Source organism: Labrus bergylta, chromosome 18 (assembly GCF_963930695.1).
Source record: "Labrus bergylta chromosome 18, fLabBer1.1, whole genome shotgun sequence".
NCBI lineage: Eukaryota > Metazoa > Chordata > Actinopteri > Labriformes > Labridae > Labrus > Labrus bergylta.
In genome coordinates, this window is record NC_089212.1 from 6,234,974 (window position 1) to 6,258,943 (window position 23,970).

Genomic DNA, 23,970 nt, shown 5'->3' on the forward strand with positions numbered 1-23,970 from the left:
ATCCCAAAGCAGCAGGGTGAAAAAGGTGGAGTTATCAACACAGTTACCAGAGGTAACTGACAGTGGCAAGCTCAGTGTCAAGGCTGGTACAAGACTTCACAGCACTAGAAGATAGCAAAAGATCAACTGTCAGATTAGTTGTGCAGCAGGTAGTTACCCTTGCTTTTCAGGTGGATTACAGCTTGATATCGTCAGCTACCATCATCAACAGCTTGTTCTGGAAAATATGGGAAGAAGTCAAGGATTTAGATTTTCTCATTATAAAAGAAACAGTCACAACCCTCCACAAAGCTATTTTCAGAGACCTATCCAAGAAGTTGAGTGGTAAAAACATGGTGCTGATTCCCATGAATATGGGGTTAGCAAAAATAGAAAATAGCATTTTAATCTCTGTTAAAACTCACCTGATGGAGCAAAAGAGGCCCAGCGCATTCAACAGGTTCTGCGGCTCTGTCAAACAGGGCTTTAATACGCTCTTTGAAAAAAATAATTAATGTTGTAAATTCGATTGGAAATATACATTTAGCATGGAGGAAATGATATCTGGATTCTCTCTTTTTCCTCCAAGTTAAATGCAATATTCAAGTCCTGCTACACATCCATGCCCACCCTGTCCCACTCACATTCCTCCTCCTCGAGGTTTACTCCAGGATAGCTCTGGTTTTTCCTCACGTTCCCGCAATAAAAAATAAATAAAAATTCAATAATAAAATACAAATTATAATTTGCTTTGATTCATTTTCATTCAGGTCCAATTTGTATGAAAGCGAATAGTGATCAGAATTCAATTGATAAATCTAATTTGAAAATGAAAATGCAATGAAACGCGTTTTAACTTTTAGGATATAGGTGCATTATTTGACCTACCTTACTCTCTATGTATGCATATTGTATGACATAATTCAAATTAAGATGAAAAGGTCTTTGGCTTTTCGTTTTCAAACTTGCTATGCTAAAAAGTTCTCATAAGTCAAACCAACTGGAAAATGAATTGGCAAAGTGGACGGCGCAGGAAAGTGACGCCAGACTCCCACTCCCAGGCAGGCGAACGTAATATTTACAGTCTATGAGGCAAGTGGGCGTTATCATTTAGAATTACTTTTCTCAAGTGAAAACCGTCAACATGTCACGCAGAGACACCGCAATTCTACGTAGTTCTCTTCAGTTGATTTTGAGCGATTATTGTGAATGTTCTGCTGTGCCCGATGCTCTGTACATTTTTAAAGTATCAGTGACTTTTAGTCTCCTCCTGCCCCGCCACAGCACTCTCTGTGTGTGCCGGGACCTCAGGGTTTACAATCTCTATCTGGGTAAGCAAGTCACAGGCAAAATATGGCACCAAGTACAGCAAGCATCAAGTGAGGCAATATATTAAAAGGGGAAAATAGAAAAGGGGAAATTTATGATTCTCACTGTGTGAAATATGAGGAGTGTGACAGCGTGAAGATGCTTGATTGAATGACTTTCACGGTCAGAGATAGTGGGCATGGTGTCATGCAGGAGACTTGGCAGCTCTGGTTATAGAGCTGCCAAGTCATGCTCGCTGAAAGTTCAGTGTGCGCTGAAAAAAACACTCCGATCGCCACCTGTATCACAGTGGGAACTTATGGTGGTCTCTAGTCTCCAGTCACCAGTCTCAGTCTCTTTTACTCAGCGAGAAATCTGTACCAGCATTAAATATGTACCCCGCCACCCATCGTACTGCCCGCTCGCCTCATAGACTGTAAATATTACATTCGCCTGCCTGGGAGCAGGAGTCTGACGTCACTTTCCTGCACCGTCCACTTTGCCATTTCATTTTCCAGTTGGTTTGAATTATTTCAAAAAATTTTTAGAACTTTTTTTTGGAGAACTTTTTAGCACAGCAAGTTTGAAAACGAAAAGCCAAACACCTTTTTGTTTTCATTTGAATTATGCCATACACTATGCATACATAGAGAGTAAAAGTATAATGCAAACTGGATGACTGAATATTCATTTTAAATATAGGTCAAATAAAGCACCTATATTCTGAAAGTTAAAACGCGTTTCTGTTACTGCATTTTCATTTTAAAATTAGCATCTTCGTTTGAATTATGATACAAGTTTAGCGGAGCATTTTTTGAAAATGAAAAAGCAAATGTAATTTTCTTCTTTGTTTTAATTTAGTCAAAGAATGTGCATTTTTGAAGTTGAAAACTAAAATGCAAATTAGATAAATTATTCATAATTTTATTTTTGTGTCAAATAATACACCCATATTCTGAAAATTAAAAAGTATTTCTGTTAATGCAGTTTCATTTTCAAATTAGCTTTATCATTTGAATTCTGATCACTAGTTGCTTCCATAAATTTGTGTAGACAACGTTCTTATTTTGTAGCAGTGTTTTTTCATGTACAAACCTTCCCTATAACTGAAATAGATGGCTGATAAGTAAGGGAAATATGGTTGTTTAGCCAATAAATGTTTGCATTTTTGTTTCATTATCATATTAATTTTTAATGGGTTCAATACTGTCAATATAAATATGTATATATATTTTTTATATACTATATATACAAGTAGGCCTATTTGTGTGAATGATTATCCCTGTTTAATATCTTGTTAATGTATCCTTCAAGATACAAACATTGAATGCCTGATGATCAAAATTTGTGAAAATTTGTGAAAATCCAATTATTCATATTTCATCTAGAACTTGTTGATTTTAAAAAATCTACTTTCTAAAGCAAAATCCCCCAAAAACTATAATACATATGAGAAAATAACAACACTTAGTTCAGAGTCAGTGTCTTTGTAATCACACGCTGCCATTTTTAATACATATGATTTTTGTCTGTTTGAATCTTTTCAAAAATTAGCATGACCACAGTACTCTCCCCAACCCTCCCCTTATTGTTTTTTTAAGGGCTGCACAAAAATTCAACATGTGTACTGTACATTGCAATGTCAAAACCATTCATTTTGAAGCCTAAACCACAACAAATATGTCTATTCATTGATTTGATAATCATTTACTGACTCTTACCACTCAATGAGTGTGTTCGACATGAATTTGGATATTCCCGTTATGAGCCTTATCCTGGTTTGGATCATATTTGGGACATATCATTTACATGCAGAGAAACCTTGTTGTTCATATCAGATAATAATAAATACTAATATCCCAGTTTCTGATAACTGCATCTTACTTGGGCGGGGGACAAATATGTTTATTTTTTACAATACAAACCGCTTTAATTTTGAAATCTGAGGAAATTGAGACCACTGTGTGGCTTATTGTGGACTTAAAACCATTAAACCCCAACATTACCGAAAGACACTCTCACTGCTGCTGCCGCCATGTTTGTTTTGCTGTTAACTTCGCTTGGCTGAGGCCAGACCTGCCCAGTCAGTCGGAAGCAGCTGTCAGACACTGGGGTAAGGTGTATACATGCCAGGGTATCCCGTTTTCTTATCGGAGTTCTCCAGGTAGAAAAATCAGGTTTTTAGAAATCAGGATGTTTTCTGTTTTCTGGAATCGGGATATAAGATAAGATGAACTTTATTGTCCCAGTGGGAAAATTGCCCTGGATTTCACAAAATATATTTATCAGTAAAAAATGAAAGTTAAATAATCATTAAACCCAAGTCCATGTAAAAACCCACTCATTATCACATATGTCCCAAACAAAGTTCTTCATACCGTCTTATTCAAATCATTAATTGCTAGCACATTTCTACGACTCTCATGATTCTGCATGAAGCCCCTTGAGGCTTAGTTGTGATTTTAGTAAAAATAAAGCTTGACATATCTGAGATGGTAGCAGCAGACGAGGGGCAAAAGATGATGAAATGAGGAAGCCAGCACATTATGCTTGTGTGTCTTTCAATTGTGTTAAAGCAATAATCACCGGAGGTATACAGCTATAAGAGGAAAAAGGGGGTTCCTGTTGTGATTCTGTACAGATCTTCTCTTAAACACACACAGCAGCTCCCCTTTCTCGTCTTTGGTGCTTGGCCTTGTGTTGCTAATTTGTCTCTTCCTTTCCAGCGTCGCATTCTGTCACACTTTCCAGCGCCACTAAATGTCTGGCTGGACCCTGTGTTCTTTTCAAGTGTACAATGCCATGTGAACACAGATTTTTTTTTTTTTTGTGAACACTTTGCAGAACAGACCTGTGCTATACATCCCTTTTTCACAATGCTATCAGAGGGAAGTTTTATTATTGTTTTAGTCGCAAATTTATACAAGATACAAGTAGACGAGGGTATTAATAGATCAAGAATGGGTCAAAGGTGCTATGAAGAGAAAAAGCTGGAAATCTGCAGTGAGGGAGGGTTCATCGTGAAATGCAGAGGGCATGTTTTCACCCCACTCCTTCCGTATAAGAGTACTCTTCACTACCCTCTGTCTTCCTTCAGCCATGCTCTTTCTCCTGGGATTAATCACTGAATCTGAATGAACAAAAGTTCAGCCTGGATGAACGGAGGGTCAGCCAGAGCAGGCCTTTAAAGCTTATATGTCACATGAACCCCAAGGCTTCCATGTCCCGATGAAACCTGAGCTGCCAAAGAGGTATATTTAAAGCAGCTCCAGTCTCCAGATCATAACATCAATTTTGAATTATCAAAAAAAAACACACTTACCACACAAGCACTGTTGGCTCAAGTAGTCTGGGATATTTAAGAGTTATGGGCTGTGTCCAAAATCACACACTACTTACTTTATAGTGTGCTATACGGTGAATACCCCATTGTAATAATGTGTGTCTAATGAGCATAATAATGTCCTATAGTGCAGTGATTCTCAACTGGTGGGTCCGGACCCAAAGGTGGGTCACTGAGCTGTTTTCAGTGGGTCATGATCATGTGTGGTGTCAAACAGTCTGTCAAACCCTTACTTAAACATGTTTGTTTTGTTAAATGTTCCTTGCTTCTGTCAGATCTTTTGCATCATCTGAGGTACCAAACATTTTACAGAAGCTGCAAACTGCACCATTTTTTATGAAATAAATCTGATTGGTTGGAAAAATATCAGAAAATTGGTGGTGGGTCCTGAGGCTAGACAGGTTGAGAACCACTTCTATAGTGGACTTAATGCATCACACTTTTAGTTAATGCACTTCCGTATTTGCTTAATTTCCAAAACCAGAGGATGTCGCCTGCTCTTGACTTTTAAAAAAAAACACCATAAAGAACATGAGATGCAGTTTTAGCAGCAAACATTCTCCTTTATTATCCACGTTATTTCTCTCCTTTGACATAAGAAAAACAAACATTGCATTAAGCACAAAAGAAACAGATGAAAACATGGTGGTTTGAAGTGGAAGCAGATTGATAATGAAACAGATGATTTGGTTCTGGGTCAGGTTGACCAGGTGCAGTTTACTTCCAACCAAAGACCGAGTCAGGGACTCTTGCGTCAGAGGTCTTCATTTGCACACCTCTTTCGCTGTGACCAGAGCAAACCATCTGAGTGTCTTATTGACCTTAAATGTACTATTCAAAAAAACGAAAGGAACAGAAACGTATAATGGCAGAAGCTAGAAGTTAGATATTTTTCCTGAATTGATTTGTATTTGGGGTTGTCACCTGTCTTAATAAATACGAACATACACTATTTTATGTAGGGGTACCAATTTTTTAGGGGTGGTTTCACAATAGGGACCAGGGCCCAGATCTGAGTAAGCTTGACCCCAAGTCCGGTTCATTTGTTCAGTGTGAACACAAATGTACCGTACTTGGGTACTGTGCCTGAGTCCGTTTGAAGAGGTGGTCTCGGGCAAGAGACGTGTACTCGAGTACAGTCCGTGGGAGATATGTACGCAACCCCGCTCAAACAAGGAAGTGAACCGCTCTGCTACATAACTCTAAACAGCCCCTGTCACTTCAAAAACAGTCATATTGTGTTGCATAGGCCTGTTTCATCCTGTGAGCTCCACGGTAGATGTGGAAGTAGGAAGAGGGTCGTTGCTAGCATCTCAGAAATAACAAAAACAATCACAGTAGTTGCCATGGTTGCTTCTTCTTCTTTCTGGTTTTTGGGGGATTTGCGAACCAACTACGTGCATACTGCTGTATTGGGCCGTGTATACACAAGCGTTACCAATGTGAACACAGACCAGTGGGGAAGTGGAGAGGGAGGGGGGAGCAATTGTACCAAATGCGAAAACACCCTTAAATAAAAAACCTTCAAAAACCTTCTGTTCCATTGATTTTTTTGAGTAGTCTAAATCACTTTAGCATGATTACTCTTGAAATATACCCATCTGTTATGGCAGTTTACAAAGCACACATAACTTAAAGACATGTTGACAATATTTACACATTTCAGGATATTTCAATTTTTCTTGAAAATTCATAAATTGAGTCTTGGCTGAATTCTACACTGAAAGTTAGTTTCAACACCAAAGACATTCACACCAAGGTCTTCACAGGTTTAATCAGGTCCTACAAAAAGACAGTGAAATAAAAGACCATGGAATTGAGTAGGTCCAAGTCTAACTTCTGTATAAAGTTGTCGGCTCTGATCTGTATATTGTTAAGGCTTGTGAGGCATTGATATGCAAGGACCAGCAAGGCACCTTTAGTCTATGTGAGTAATTGTTTTATTATTGATATTATTATGAGTCCCTACACGATGCTCATCTTTGTAATTAGTACCTATGTTAAAGTAAATCTGAGACACCGATAATGTTGTTAATACCAAGAAATAAATGTATTCTAAAAAGGCCACTTAATCCTGTCCTAAGAAGAGTAAATTCATGTTCTAATAATTTGCATTTAGAAGTCTTGGTGGCTTTAATTTAATATTGTTGCCCTCACCGAATAACAGTAGATTTAATGTGGCTGTTTTTTAAAAATTGTATTCTTGATTTGGTTCGTTTTTGCCTTTTATTGGACAGGACTGCTAAAGAGAGACAGGAAATGTTGGGACAAGAGAGTGGGGGATAGCATGCACTAAAGGGCCAAAGTCAGATTCGGACCTGCGGCCCCTGACATGAGGACTACAGCCTCTGTACATTGATCGTGCAACATTTCCGCGAGGCTAACTGGCGTCCAATGTGGCTGTTTTGACATTGAAAATCTAGATTCAAAATGAAAAATGAAGGCTACAAAATCGACTTATAAATAAATAACTTTGTCCAAGTATTCACCTCCTTTAATTTGACAAACTCTAAATCATGAGTACTGCCACCAAATCATTTTTAGGTCACATTATCAGTCAAATGGAGATCACAAGTCAGGCCCAATTAAATGAGAGCAATCCACTGAAAATGGAAGTGTTTTTGGTTAAGTTTTTTTTTTTTTAAAGTTAAGCGATATTCATCTGTCGTTTCAAAGTGTCAAACCCATCCTAAAAATTCAATCTTCCGATGTTTGACATCCTTGCACTTTTGGCCAATAACCAAAACTTTTCCACAAATATGACTATCTATCTTATTTCAGCTGCCCGTGTTATCATGCACATCACGACTTCCACTTCTTTATTATATTAAACCTCAGTTTGTAGGCTTTAAAGGCTACATGACAAATGCATCTGTTATGACTCTATAACAGCCCAGCCTCTGAAATAACAAGTAGAACATCATAATTGTAGCAAATAATGTGCAGATTATCCATATGGCCTCACCATTCATACAAAAAACAACAGCAAAAACAGGATTCAATCAGGTGTCGAATTGAAATGAACATTATTGTTACCTCATGTACAACTGCAAGCATGGTTAATTCTGTACATTTAGATGGACGAACTCAAGATCAAACATACAAACACTATACAACAACCACAACCAATCCAAATTACCACCAACAGCATCTTTGAATTTACAAACTACTTCATCTTCGAAAACAAACACTGACTGAAGTTGGTTATGGAAAAGCAGATTCATCAAGTGTTACTTTAAAGCAGCGATACACAACTCCTGCTAGCTAACAGCTGCCTGCCAGCTGTAGCTAGCATTAGCTAAGGTACACTGCACATGACTGAAGTAGCATCATTTCAAATCACAACCCAAACTTACATACTAAATGCAGCCTGTTCAGACAATCCCCTTCTTCATTGCCTTCTCCTTCCTCAAAATCCCACATTTTCTTAATCACACTATCCTTCATAAAACAAATTCTTGTTGCCGAGCTCACAACCACTGGCATCATCCATTCTTCAAAAGTCCATCTTTAATCTTCACTGAACCTAACACCTAACAAAAGTAAACAGCTTTCACAAGACGCTGGTTATCGAGTCATACAATCAACCCAGAGATGAATCCATGAATTTGTTCCCATTAATGACTGCATTAAAATATGAATATATAAATTAGTATGAATGAAATGCACTTTTATTCAGTGTCCGGCTCACATGCAAGGGCCTGTGTTTGCAGAAAAAAAAAACTGCTGGTTTAATACTGGTTGAATTGTTGTCCGAATTACTAACTGCTCCAGGTCAAACCTTTAAGATAAGACAAGATAAGATAAGGTAATCCTTTATTTATCACACAATGGGGAAATTTACAAATTTACTCACTTTTACAACACAGGCCTCATGTCTGCTGTAAGCCAAACACTGAAAACATAATCAAACACTTCCCCCACTGTGAAGCATACAGATACAGGGTCATACTGAGGTGTTCACTCTTCTATGGCAGTCTGCACGACACCTGACCCTCAAAAGAAAATATTATTTCCAGCAGAACAATGAGCCAAGGTACGCAGTGAATAAAATATTAAACTCCTGGAGCCGCTCAGTCAGACACCAGATCCAGTTAGGAATTTTTAGCTGGGCTTTAGAAAGAACATGGCCTCGTGATCTCCATACATCCTGACAGAGTAGACCAATTTTGTGAAGTGAATTTGGGGAATAAAAGCTTAATCCAACTTAATACGCTGCTTAGTCAAAGTGAGAATGTTAATTTTTTGTATAGCATGGCATTTATGACATTGATACTGAACATTAAGGGCCTGTGGTAGTGCCCAGCACCCGAATTTCAAAACACTTTTTCACCAATGCTTACTGTCGCTAGGTTCCTAAAGTCCCTCTCTAGTGAAGTTAAGGTCTTTGTACATTTTTAGTATGCTTAATATTTGCTCTTATTCAGATTCATTTCACCCAGAAAAAATAAAAATGTAAAGGAGTTGTGTCCCAGCACCATCAGCATCTCTAGATCTGGAACCCTTAGGAACACGAGTCAGATTAGTTTATCCTCCACCATTGTTGTTGACAAAGGTGATATCAGAAGTCCTGACCCTTTTTGAATTTGATTGGTTGATGACAGACAAGTAACACTGACCCCAAACAAGTACCCAAAAGATGAACTTTTTTCAACACCGAGAAATTAAAGGATGATGCTAAGGATGTTTTTACATTTAGGGCATTGAGTGCTGAAAACACTGAACTGTGATGGTTTTGTATAAATGGGCACTGCCAGTACTAAACATGGCGTCAATCGGACACAGGCCTTAAAACTGAACATTTGAATGGCATTTTTCAGTTTGATATGGATGCTCCCAAGTGTGCATTAAGTAATTACTGACTGTTCGGAGGTGAGTACTTCAGACAGGGAAATCATTGTAAAGATATGATTTTACTTTTCAGTGCAGGGTCATCTGTTGATTACTTTTCAAAACAGCCACATTAAATCTACGTGAAGTCAATTCTGTTAACTTCTAAGCAGGTCAATCTGTTTAAAGGCACTATGTGGAAAGAAAAAACTTTCAATATGTAAAACTGTTGATAGAGGAATAGGTATGGTTGGGACCACCAATACAAGTATTTGTCAACATTGTTTAAAAGGTATAAATCTATAAATATATTAAGTTGATCAAAGTATTTCATCCCTCTTTCAGTTTTTTGGCTATACATTTTCAACGGCAATTACAAAAACCTCATATTTGTAAAAGCAGGCTGAAATACAGATGAAGCACGTCTCACTTCATATGTCGCCCCCAATCTGCCTGCTGCCTTTTTAACGGTGGCGATCAGCCGAGGTCACATGCTCGTCTCATGAATGGTCCCGCATGCCAAATGTTGACCTGATTTCAAAGGTTTTTACAGCTTTTTGGGTAGATGATATCCCAAAAATCGGGGGTGGGGGTTAATATTCAGACTTTTCTCTAATGCTAACAAAGTGCCTTTTGGTTCTGTTTAGTATCTTGTATTCTGTAAGAGTAGGAAGCCAGGGAGGGACTTGAAGCGTATACCTAGTGGTTTGTGAAGCAGCAAACAGAACTACACGTGATACTTTAAACCGTAACGGCTAGTTAGCTTGTAGATCCTGTGTTTCTTTCTTTTATTTATTTATTTGTTTAGACAGATACTGGTGTTTAGATGACTATAGCCTAATGTCTTAATTTATTTTAGAACATCCTAAATTCCTTGCATGGATTTCATAGAAACTCTAAGAAAAAATAACAATATTACAGTGTAGAAAAACTCAAATACATTTTGAAAGTCCCAAATAAAAAAAATGGCTTAAAAAGGTGCAATATGAGATTATGGGCCGTGTCCGAAATCACACACTACTCGCCATATAGTGCAATACGGCATTTGCCATTTAGTGTTGTTGTTGAAGTTACGAGTGAAGATTATAATGCATACCCTATGAAGTGGACTCATTGGATCCCATAATGCGTTGTGAAAGGCAGTGTATAACCAATGGTCACAGACCAAGCAATTTATACCTTCATGCATTGCCGTGTGCAAAGCTTTAACAAGATTAAAGTGATGTTTGAATGTTTTCATCCAAGGCAGATGGTTGGGAAGCGCACGACCAGCGTGAACACAACAACACAGAACAGTTCATATTTGGTGTTGTTTAAAAAAAATCTTTAAGCTCCTTTAAAAATTATGACTAAATGAATTTCAACTTAATAACGTTGGTATTCATTGCTTTTGAGTTTTGCAACAGCATGACTTAATTTTTGGCGTCTGGCAAGACATAGAGTAGAGTCGGAAATATTTTTTTTTTAATTGTGCCGATAAGTTCATTATCAACTACAGAGAACTCTGGTAGGTAGAAGGGAGATGGGAATGAGAGTGTGATTTCGGACCAAGCCGTGAAGAAATATTGCCGACAAAAACACCCCAATGTTTATTGAAAATCTGAAGGGACACTATACTGTAAAACAGCAGGGAATGTTTTAGCATGCAGAAACTTCCAAGCTAACAGTGTGGTAAGCTAGACACATGTTGCCCAAATGACAAAAAAACCTAAATGTTAGGTAAGAAGGGACTAAATGCTAACGTTCGCTTGTGCCAAATGGGGGCTATAGTAGGATATCAAGTGCAACGTTTGACCTTTGAACATGACCCAGATTTGTAATTTCCATTGTGGGTTTTTCTGCTATTCAATAAAGAACTGGCTCTATGATAAGAATTAGTCAGATGTCCTGTGGTAATAAGCTTTTTAAAACCTGGAACACAGTGATATGACATTATATTATAATTCCTGCCCTGAGCACGGTGTCAGAGGAAAATGGACGCCCAGGGGGGAAGTGGTGACATGCCAGAAAAAACAGGGTTGGATGTGGTGGTAGCTCCATTGTAGCATGTACATCTCTCTAATGTTTAAGCTCGTAAAGGTAGGGCTAAATGTTGGCTATGGGCTTGGTTTTCACTCATGTATTTGTTTGGAATAAAACAAGTCCCAACCTTATCAGTAAAAGTACAGGATGGTTTGAATTAAAAACATGTAGCCTACCCAAAGGAATCGAATAAATGAAAAGCAATGGAAAATACATAGTATTTCCCGAGGAATTATTGCTAAGAAGAAGAATGCAGAACAAAATAGTCAAAAATGAGTACAAGCTGTGAATTTGTGCTTCGGTACTGTACTTGGTCAAATGTTTTTAGTTACCTTTTCATCAAGTCTACAACACAGCTGTTGATTTAGCCTTTTATGCTCATTCAAAGGAGGGAAATCTTCTTCAGTTGGAAAATTGTCAAAAAAAAAAAACTGTCCTTATCCTCTTCCCTTGTCCCTCTTACTGTTTACCGTAACTCTGTTCCAGCCACTGCCGCACATCCTTCAGATTGTAAAAAAAAGGACCCTTACCCCCCAGGTAGGCGATCTTTCTCTGTTGCACTATACACACCCGTTCATTCGACACGCCGTAAGCAACATTAGCATTGTTGTCCATGCTGTCGGCCACCAGCTGACACTGTGGCGGCAGGGAAAAGTGCTCGATGAGATTGCGTGCCGCCCCCAGCCTCTCCTCCAGGTTCTGATGTTTCCGGACGTTAAAGGAGCAGGAGCCCATGGGAGGGGCCACCCAGCCATCAGACGGGTGGGCCTCGTCAATGTACACCAACAGGAAATCAGCCACGTCGCTGAAGTCCTCCACCAACTGCCGGAAAGCTGGCAGGTGGCTGACGAAGGGGGGTCAGGTGGCTGAGCCGAAGTTGACCACCAGGGGGCGATCCGATGACTCAAAATCCAGAAGGTGACATTCTTCTTCATTTCGGGTCCTAGATCCCTGCGGCATATTCGTCATGTTACCGAGACTGCCGCTCCAGTGAGAAACATCAGGCACCTTCACCAGTTTGGAGTTTGGTGCATTGCAGCCAAGTTTCACCTGAGGAGGTAAAAACAGGAATCAGTGTTTATCTGAGCAAAGCCGTAATCAAAGAGATGCACTGTGGGCTCTCAGTCTGTTAAAAGACATATTGTCTCTGTCTTTACAGTTGTGATCAGCATAAATGTTCAAAGTTACAGTTTAAAGTGATTGCTTCACTCAATGAATTCTTTCAGTGCTACAAATTTCAAAATAAAACACTCAACTAGCTTGTACCATTACAAGAAGAAGAACAAAACTAGTCACTTCTGTTTATAGTTAAGTAAAGAAGTAAAGATGCTTAAAAGCCAAGGTGAGATCTGGAAATGAACCACTGACTTTGAAACTTGATGGTATTTACTTCTGTAAAAAGACAAACAAATGTGTCCACTTTTCTTGACTTAATATTTCAATTCTATCAAGAAAAAAGATATTTAGAAATTATGAAAGATATGAATTGATTGAAATTAGATATTTGAAAAAAAAAACTGTGCTGAAGATGAAAGGTAAAAAAGCAAATTGTTAGTTGAACATATCAAAAAGGCTACATGTGAAGTTGAGAGAAAAAAAACAATTACCTCCAAAGATAAAATCCCAAAGTTGTAGTTTTACAATGTGATCATTCACTTAAAAAAAATCACAAAAAATTCAAATTCTGAAATAATCAGAATTAACAAGAAGTATTATAATATTTAAAGTACATTTTTAGAAAAATCTTGAAAGGTGATCAAAGAGAACAGAATGGGACTCTTTGTCCTCACAGCCTTATAGAACTGAAACTATATTATCTGTGATAATAAGCAGATTCAATATTTCGTTTATTTGAAGTTTATCTTTATGTAGCCTATCTGTCATGATTTGGTTTTTTATTTGAGTTTCCCGTTTTATCCCAGTGTTGCTTGTTTCCAAAAAAAAAAAAAAAAAAGGAGCCACAAGGAAGCACAAGGAGACACCAGTGTATGTCGATTGTCAGTTTACTAGTGTCTCCTTGTGCTTCCTTGTGGCTCCTTGTTTTTTCGTGTTGGATTTTGTTCGTAAGTTTTGTTGTGGACTTTTGATCTTTATTTTGAATAAATCATTTTTTGTTAGATCTGCATCTGGGTCCTCCTCTTAGTTTTTCTCGAACCTTGAAGAATAAAACAGAAAACACTGAAGACAAAACTAGGAAACCATCAACACTAGGAAACATTAACACACAAGGGAAACAAGCAACACCGGGATAAAACGGCAAACTCAAATACAAAACCAAATCATGACATTATCTGTACACATAAACGAGACAAAATGCTGTTCTCCCATTGGCCCAAGCATGTACGTAAGAAAAGAACATAACATAATAAACAAAAACATACAATATCCACTAAGGAAATAAACCGAGTTCAGATTGATGACAGTGCGCGTTAGGATGTCTTATTATGTCTCCACGTTACCTGCTTGTATGCGTCCAGCAGGAAGCCGTTCCAGATGGAGCGCAGCCCCTCGGAGGTGAGCATGCGGCGCCACTCTGGTGAGCCCGTGGACCGGGAGCAGCTGAGCAGCGACACGGCGCGCTTCACGAGCACCACGGAGTCGTACAGCGCGAGGAACAGACAGTTTGAGAAGAAGCCAGGTAAAATCTGGAGTGTCACGAGCAGGTCCACACTTGCCACTCCCATTATCTCTCTTTGAGCGTGCATATGACCGGCGGGCAGTTTATTCCACACTGCTCTGCATGACGCGCAGCCCTCCGTCGAAGGTCCCGGTCGCTTCCTTCATTGTTAACCTCTCTGATCCATGGACCGGTCCGGACTCGGTGCAGAAAGTGAGGGAGGTGAACAAAGTTGTTTCTGGTAAAGCTCACTCCTCAGTTCTTTCCCCTCTAGCTGCTCAGGGCCGTGCGTAATGACGCTCGATCGCCGCTGCTCGATAACTCTCTACAAAGTGACTAAGAGTGAAGTTCAAATTAAAAGCTCCACTGCTTATCTTTTAAGCTGACGTCAGATTAAGAGCAAACCCTCTGTAACCTCCTTCTTCTCGTTTACTCCCCCTCTCATCTGCACGTGGACTTTCCCTCTTTTTGTACTGTGTTGTGCATTTTTTTTAAACCCAGTGGAAACATCTAGTGTATTGCCCTTTGCATGTCAACACAAATATCTACACATTCAAAGGTTTTAAACACGATATTATATTTACTGCAGGTTTTTGGGACAGAATTTTTTGGGAGGGTTCAAAGCCTGGAAGAAATAAATTTTTTAGTTTAGCTTCTGGAGAAAGAAAGAATGAAAAAAAGGTCTAACTGACAGAGTTTAAAAAAAAAAAAAAACTTTAAAGATGACTTTTTTTGTTTTATTTTAATTTTAATTACAATTTCGGTTTAAGTCCTCTGAATCCTTTTTGTCAAAATAACCCCTTAACCCAGGCTTTCCCAACCTTGGTGTTGCCAAATACACAAAATACATTGTATATCTAAATATATAGAACACAGGCTACTGTGGGCCATAGCCAATTTCAAAACAAGAAACCTGCAGAATCTGCGTCTGTCTGTCTTCCATTGTGCAGAAATGTCATCCCAGCCTTTCTTCCTCTGTCCGCAATAAAAAATAATGTTTACTTACAACACAGTAGAGAAACTATTACATGGTAATTTGAGGAAAAAGCTAAATTTGTTTTGGATGTGTGGGGTTGCCAGAGTTTTGTGAAGTCAAAGGTTGGACACCACTGATCTAACCCATTTTTATACTGCACCTGCTCTGTCTGCAGCCGGAGTCCTTCACTCCAAAGTTTACTTCAAAATCAGAGGCAAACCAGCCAAGTCAGAGCTAACATCAAAAATATAAGAATAATTTAAAGCGACAAAACATTTTCACAATGTGTCAAATGCAGTCACAGACAATGAACACATTGCAAAGTGAAACAGGGTGGAATGATCGTGAGTTTAGGAGGAACACTGAGGCACTGATGAGTTCTTGTGCAACATCAACTCACTCGGAAAGTTTGACTTTTCATCTATTTTGTGAAATTTGTCATGCAGTGCAGGAGAAAGCTTGACTCATGCTGCACAGCTGTAGTTTTATCCTCATGATGAATCTGAGTTACTGCCTCAAATGTGCATGCAGAATGGCCAAAAGGGCTTTCCAGATTCATCATCTGACACTTTATTTATTTATTTAAAAGTATATCAAAACCATGTTATACATGTTTTTCTGGGCCTGTGTCTCTCACTGTTAACACGAAATGTAGCGTCCAACCTTATTAAAATGAATCTGTTGTGGGTGTTGTAAATATTATTTAAAAAGATTAAAATAAAAGGCTTCCTGTATTTGTAGAAAAGCTGCAAAAATATCAAAACTATTTTCTCTCCTCTCTTTTGTTTTTGTGTAATCATTTGAAATAATCCAAAATAAAGTGACAGCATGAGGTTTGTGCAGACATGAAACATTTGAAGCTTCTTAAAGAAAACAGTAACAAAAACAATGTCGGCACACCATCTGCATTGTTTTAAGGGTTATAAAAATGCTGGCTTGCATATACGGACTTAAATAAACTCCTGTTTTATATTCACTATAATTCTTCTTCCATGCAGACAATTAACAGACACGAAGCTACTATTCAGACCTAAATATGTCTGGTGTTGTGTTGTCTTGCTTTATAGGTACATTATGTGCTTTGCTAGGTGTTCAGTACTGCCGTCCTGTTTTAATGCATGCCTCATGTTTTTGACTTTTCAGTGTTTCATTTGTGATTTAAGATGACGTCTGCCAAGAAACTTCACAGACATATTTTGGGCAGCTCTGAGACTTCTTTAATGGTGTTGAAACGGAGGAGAATATGAGAAAAAAAACTGTATGAATATATTAAATTAAACAAAAACATAAGACCTCCCTTTTGACAAAGAAACCTCATTGACAGGAAAGATATTTCCATCCCATGATTCATTGTATCAAAAACACTTCAAGCACCACGCATTTCTGCTGAACATGAAAACACATGCAAGAGATGTAGATGTTTATATAAGTATTTAACATCGCATGCTATGACTTGGTGTATTTTTTACATTCAAAAGATGTATTCTACCATACCAGGACGGCAAAATGATCCAAGTAAAATGTTCATAGTGATCATCTATCTCCAAGAGGTAAAGATTTGCTTTAACTGGATTTTTCTTTTTAGCAGGCAGAGAGTGTCAGCCTAAAAAAAGCTTTGGCTAAGTCTATTTGTGGGTAAAATATAGATATATAATGATACTATACAGTAGACAGTGAATTAATTGTATTCTGACCATTGAAAAGATCCACATGCAGATATAATGTAAGCATCAGAAAAGAGTGGAAAACCTTAAAACAGAGATAACATGAAGAAGTCATTGCTGAGAAACAAGCAACCTCCAGAGTTGAAGCAGAAGTGCAAAAAAAAAAAATGCATTTCTTGGAGTGTCCACTAGAGGCAGGCACCAAGAACCTCAAAGTCACATCCACACCTCATGTTAAAATGCAAATTTTGACAGCAGGAATGAACATGTTTACAGCCTGGTGCCAAAACTATTTAGTCTGAATAGTTCATGTCTTTATAAGCACACACTGGGTGGCAATTTAAAAACAAAATAAAAAATCTGTTTTTCTTTCATGAAGGACAAGAGTTATACATAATTAGACTGATATGACTGCAGGCATGTGCGTTGTAGCTGTCCGCCAGGAGGCTGAAGGCTCCACCTCTTTACTGCTTACTTGATAGTTATGGTGACCACCATCTGCAGCATCATTTGATCACCTTTTACACATTTCAGGAGAAGTAAACACAGAATGGAGTGGTGAGTGACCCTTTTAGCAACATTTTGTTATCCAATGTTAATAGGAGTTGAATAATCCACCCCCCCCAACCCACTTACCCACCCACCCCCACACACTGGCAGCAGCATTACGAGGCCAAGGTTTGATGCCATGTCTTTTGTCCTTTCAGGCTACCATTCGGACTGCCTCATGCTCGTTGCCAACCCACGGTCAGACTGCTGCTGAAGCCTCGTCCTCTGCATGTGAAATGTCCCTCCAGCCTGAAGAGACCATGACCTCCATGGTGACCCACATAAAGGCCAAAGAGAGGTGAGGTCATGTTGGTCTTCTTCAAAAAGCAGGCACACAGAAAGAAGCAAGAGGTGTTTATTAATAGAAGGAAACATAGAGATCTCTGCTTCTTTTTTACAGCAAGAAAATGTGTTGTATATTTTCCCTTTTTTTTTCATGTATTCATTTAAGATTTAACAAATATTTTAGTGTGTGCCCGTGCTATTTTGTCCCTTTAGTCTCACCGTAGATCAGCCTCCGCAGTGTCTCCCTGTAGTCACAGTGCTGTAAAAGTAGGACACTGATGCGTCCTTGAACGTCTCCTTTCACTTTAACAAACTCTCAGACAGCTCAGCTGATGAGTCCAAAGTAATATCCACCTTATGACTTAAAACATTTTGTTACCCTTTCTTACCTAACCTTTGATCTACAGTACTACAAGGTCCTTATTTTATTTCAAAATAAAAGCAGGGCTGAATTCAAACAGTAAGTTCTCTCAGCTTAAGGCAGCAAAACAATTGAAAATAAAAGCCTAACATTTTTTATTTTCAAATGTGAAATAATGGAATTTGAAACATGGTAATAATCTAAATTAATTATTGATATACAGCCCGAGTAATTATTTTAATAAAACAAGTTACACCTCCTTTCACTGAGTGTCTTTCTTTGTTGTGTTTTTCATAAATGATGATGAGTAACTCAAGTTTCTGTGTCATAACATGAACAACAAACTAAGTGTGATGCATTATTGTTGTTTACGTCTAAAAGTTTACATTACATCCAGAATCTAAAACTTATCTTTTGTTTTTAGACTTTATCTCAAACATTGTCTGCAAACAGAGAATAGCTGCTTTCAATGATTAGTGTGGACTTCTTTTGTGCTACAGATTTTCTGAGGTCTGGGGTGCAGCTGTGAGACTTCCACTCTTATTTACTTTTCAATGTCCGGCTTTGATCTGTATTTAGTGTGGATTGAGGCAACTGCTGAAAAATCTCTCTCACACAGGTATGATGTGATGATTCTCTTCATTACTCTTCGAGGGTGATACTACTTGTCATATTGGCTTTCTTTGTTTTAATAGTTGTGACGTCTGGTGTTGAGTCATTGTGAGCCTTGAAGGTCACATGTTATTCAAAATACACTTTACCATGTTCCTCTGACACTAATATGTGTGCATAGTCTGTCTAAACCCCCCTCCCCCCCAATTATGAGAAAAGTCCCTCTCCGTCTTTTGCCTGCTCCACTTTTCAGAAAATGTGTGCTCAAACAGGCTGTTTGGATATTTTCCCTTCATGACATCACAATGGGCAGTAACCCCTCCCCCAGGTGGATGTCACTCCCACAGCTAGGTGTTTGTTCTGCCCTCTGAGTCTGCCTTCTCACCGTAAACAATAGGACATGGAGCGAGAAAGCCTGAGCCACATCCCCTTCTAGAAACAGGGCGTGGTCAGACACAGCTCATTTACATTTAAAGGTACAGACACAGAAACAGCCTGTTCTGAGCAGGGCTGAAATAGAGGGGTTTATAGACATGATCAAATACAGGATCAGAGTGGATTTAGAACAAGAAACGTCACAGACATGTTTTTTAGGAGCTCTGAGACGTATTGAAACTTGTTGTTAGAGAGGAGGAGAATATGTGACCTTTAAGTTTACCTGGCAGACATTCAAGTAAGAAAGAGATTTGGACTGGATTGTTCCACAACCCATGTCTCTATACGGATGCCAGATGTGTACTTAGTAAACAGGCCGTATCACTCTGGAAGCAGACAGTGTGCCTGGGACCATCAACAAGGAGACTGCAGCATGTTTGCCAACATCTTCACTGAATTTTCGGTAGATGCTTGGAATAATGTGTCCTCGTTGTGACATGGAGCAACGAGTTCATTCAAAATATGGTCTTAATTCTAGGAAACACGAACCCAAATGCTGCATGTTTTAACTTCTTCTAAAACATCTTCTGTACTATAATGACTCAGAAGCTGAAGGAACTGCAGCAATAAGAAGCTGGACAAGCGTATCAGAGGGACAGGTTTTCTGCTCTAGGCAGCAACATCAGCGTACATCAGATGATCGAGGTTGGATATCTATAACCTTTTACCTGTAGCTACCTACATCTGAACTTTAGCACCAATACAAACTTGATCCTCATATTATTTCAACTGATCTCTAAAAGTCGGTGATTAAAACAAGGCTTTCTCAGAAGTTTTATCTACAGTAAATAGCAATATTTTGTAATTGCAAAAATCTAATTAAGTTGTTTTAATATTTGCACTTTGAGGTTTATGAGACACAGAGATACCGACACTTTCACGGCGCCCTAACAGGATTCAGTGTCAACATGCAGGATTTGTTGACACGGCGACATTACGCAATCGATGAGGGTATCCTTGAACAGAGAATCAACTCAATGGGCATGTTTTAAATAACATGAAGTTTGAGTGAGGTGCAGGGATAAATCCAAACAAACCATTTCAAACCACCATTACACTTAACTTCATAGAGCTGGAGTCAAAATTGAACAATCTTTACTGACATTTTTTAACATATATTTGAAATAATGTTTTTTTTAATGAAATGTGTTTATAGGGGATAGAGCTTGGAAGTGGAGGGATCAATAAACTTGACACAGGGTGGACTCTATTACCAACCCCTTCACCCCAACCCGTCAACTGGGTAAATATGTAACAAGTAAGTCTGTGCAGGTGGCATAACCTTATATCATTTTACGAAAGAGCCGGGAAATATTTAAAGAGATCTGCACTGTGTTTACCTTCAGATTGACCTTGATGCTTATTTGCTGTCAGAGATTTTGCAGAATTGTTGTGTTTCCTTGTGCAGACACTACAGGGGGGTAACCTCCTGTAGCACCAGATAAGAAAGTATGTCCATAATAAACCACCTGAGGAAGGTTTGATGCTCTACCAATTACATCAGCGACATACTGCTATCTGTCGATTCTGTATCTGTGGTTTCCTGCAATCCCTTAGGATGAACCAAGCATTACATTTTGAGGTATGATATAAAGGAAAGGTAGAAAAATATGTTTGACATTAGAAGAAATCTTGTAAAAAATAAAAACTGTATTACGGCTGATGCATGCAGAGTTTGAATGGGCATGATGCGTCTGATAGTAATAATTGGCTAGAAATGTGTATTTACCTCCTCAAATTAGCCATTACTTTGTCTGTGTATCAGTGGCCAGTCACAGCAGGCTACTGCAAGAGATAACCTTGGGAAAGACCGTGTTGACCAGACATAAAATCAAATAAATCTCATTCACACAAAATAAATAACTAGATCTCTCCTGCTGATTTGACTGTCTCACTATTGGTTGCTGGATGTTTGCTGTCTGTCTGTCCTTTCAGACAGGTCAATACTCCTTTCATACTCGCTGCCAGTGACCCAGCCAAACAGAGGAGCCAATGAGACTTTAGCTGGCATGAATCAGCAGCAGAGTAAGAGGAAGCCAAGTAAGTCATACTGTCAGAGTGACCAGTCTTACATTTATCAAAGAGCTGTCAGAGTGCTGCTTACTGGTGTATCTTCATCTTCTTTTGTTTTAGGAACTAGTTAAAGCAGAACTCCAATCTGATGCTAATGACTAACTGCAACCCTACTAATGTTCAAATCTCAACAGAAATAAACAAGAGGTGCGTTACTAGATCATCCTGTAAGGTTGTCAAAATGATCCATCATTTTCGAGAACACCTGTTTTGACACGATACGATCGCAACTTAAAATGAACGCTGGTATCCAAAAGTACTAAAGCTTTAACCTTCAGACCCTCACTCGTATTTTAATCTAAAGCTTTCACAAGACAAAGAGACAGCTTTGCTAAATTGCACAAATTGTTGATACGTTGCCAACTTTCTTGTGCAATTTTGAAAGTTTTCTGCAAACTTGCAATTTTTGGTTACAGACCCAAATTTTTCGTTAGGTTAACTGGTGACTCTAAATTCCCCGTATTGTGTGAATGTGAGTGTGGCTGGTTGTCTGTTTTGATATGTCCAGGTTGTACCGCCTCTCGCCAGATGACAGCTGGGATAAGCTTCAGGCCCCTGCGACCCCAAAACGTGAAAAAGCGGTAAAGATGATGGATGGATGGATTTGCTCCTATATTGACAAAATTTGTAGAAAATGTATCAGAATCACAACATTTTCCCCTTACAGTGAAGACTAGATCCTTGTTAAAATGAAAGTTATTCACAAATCATCTTAGCCCTTAAGAGAGCTCCTATGGTGAGAAACTTTTAGAAGAAGTGAGGATGACTTTTAACAGTCTTAAATGTCCCATATTATGCTTTTTCTGGTTTTATATGCCCTTTAGTGTGTTTTCCACAGTGTCCTGTGCATGTTTAGGCACATCTATGTGCCTAAACATGTCCGCAGAAACATGGCTTCTCCTACGTCCTCCTGTTAGCTGTAACATTAACCACATGTAACACTCGGTTCTAGCCCCCCTCGATAAAAATTGTCAGTGCGGCGTCATTGTCAGTGTGAGATCACTGATCTAAGCCCATTGGCTCGTTGTGGCAAGCCCAGCAGCTTATGTTGAAATTTCCGAGACGCGTGCTTAGCAACTGACCAATAACGACAGAGCGGATCGGCAGACCAATCAGAGCAGACTTGGCCCACGTGGGGTCTAACAGTGTGGGCTCAACAGAGTGCAGCTGACGGACTCAGAGCGTAGAGGGAGCAAGGAGGAGCAGTACATGAAAACAGACACTTTTTTCCAAACTTTAGCTATTGTGAACGTACAAAAGTAGGTACATAGATTAAATATACGAACCCCAAAAAGGGCAGAATATGGGCTCTTTAAGAGTTTCTCAAGCTGAGGGGAAGCAGAGAGAGAGGTGATCTCACAAACCCGTACACCCTAACACCGTCAGCCTCGTATAGATATCAATCAACCACATAAGCAAATAGATATAAGGAAGGACTCTTAAACAGAGAACATATTATATATACAACAAACCTTTGCTGTTTTTTTTGTTTCTTTTTACTATTATTATCATAATTACTACTGTACTCCTGTAACAATTGCTTCAAATATTGATATTATCTCTATTATTTACCATTATTTAATTTTGTTTTCTCTCTCTCGCTTTATATATATATATATATATATATATATATATATATATATATATATATATATATATATATATATATATCTTTCTTTTTTATTATTATTATTTATTTATTTATTTTGTACTATCATTATTATTATCATTTTTCTCTTTTTCTGGTATTAGAGGTATGTTGAGGGGGTGAAGAAGGCAAGATAATGAGAATTAAAATGATACACCAGCAAATCATAGTCGAACAATCTGGACAAATTACATTATTATTACTACAACATGATCTGCCCTATTTATATTACTGTCATCAATACATAACCCAATAACACACTACACTGGAACACAATTGATATGGTCCATTACCCACTTTTTTTGTTCTTTTTTATTTTATCATTCCTCAGTTATTCTAGTTTTCTTCTTTGCCTTTGTTTTGAATATGCTTTCTAGCCCCTCCTGGTGCCTCCATCCTCTCAGTGGTCCATCTTTAAACATTAAGGTTAAAAAAAGGATAGACTTCAGGACAACAATAATAATAACAAATACAAAAACATACAAATACATTAAAAACAAAAAAAACAAAAAAAATTGCAATGATAAAAATACTGTGCCTCAAAGAAAATAATCAGATGATACCTCCGAGCACCAACACAAACAGATCCCCTCCCATCAGGTCTCGGGGTTGTTCAAGCTTGGCGAGAGGGTAGCAGTAGGCAACCCTATCAGCTGGCCCCCTCCGCAGGGTCTGGGGGCAACTGAGACAGGGGCACCCCTGCATCACACAATGAATGAAGTAATACAAATGATAATATATATAGAAAGAAAGAGGGGAAGGAAAGGAGGAAAGGGGAAAGAAGAAAAAGGAGAAAAATAAAGAAAGAAAAGAAAAGAAAAATGGAATTAAGGAAAGAAGAAAGAGAAAAATAGGAGTAGGGATGAAAGGGTGAAAAAAAATACAAGCATACACTTGAATTACACACACACACACACACACACACACACACACACACACACACACACACACACACACACACACACACACACACACTCACACACACAAGCAGGGCCCTTCAACACCCTCACACAAAATTGCTAAACGTTATTATTACTCCCTGCTTGTCATGTCCCTCACTCGTCTTGTATTGTTCTGCATCACCAAATTAAAAAATAAATTAAAAAAAGAGAACATATTATTTAAAAGCCACTGTCAGGATCTTTGACTTTGTGTGGATTTTGGTGCTCCCTTGTGGTTAAAGTATGTAATATGTAGTCCAAATAAGACTACTGGTGAAATGTGGATTTAATCATCTTAAAAAGTTATTTTCTGGATCAGGTCGATCA

At 38.5% G+C, this 23,970-nt stretch overlaps 1 protein-coding gene across 1 annotated transcript; it reads right to left on the reverse strand.

The window, feature by feature from the left end:
* Positions 1-11,140: 11,140 nt before the first annotated feature.
* Positions 11,141-14,445, reverse strand: dio2 (iodothyronine deiodinase 2). Its single transcript, XM_020641280.2, has 2 exons — positions 13,942-14,445; positions 11,141-12,532 (listed from the first exon to the last, which is right to left on the reverse strand). The coding sequence occupies exons 1-2, from the start codon at positions 14,185-14,187 to the stop codon at positions 11,942-11,944; spliced, it is 837 nt and encodes a 278-aa protein (XP_020496936.2). The 5' UTR covers positions 14,188-14,445; the 3' UTR covers positions 11,141-11,941.
* Positions 14,446-23,970: the final 9,525 nt, after the last annotated feature.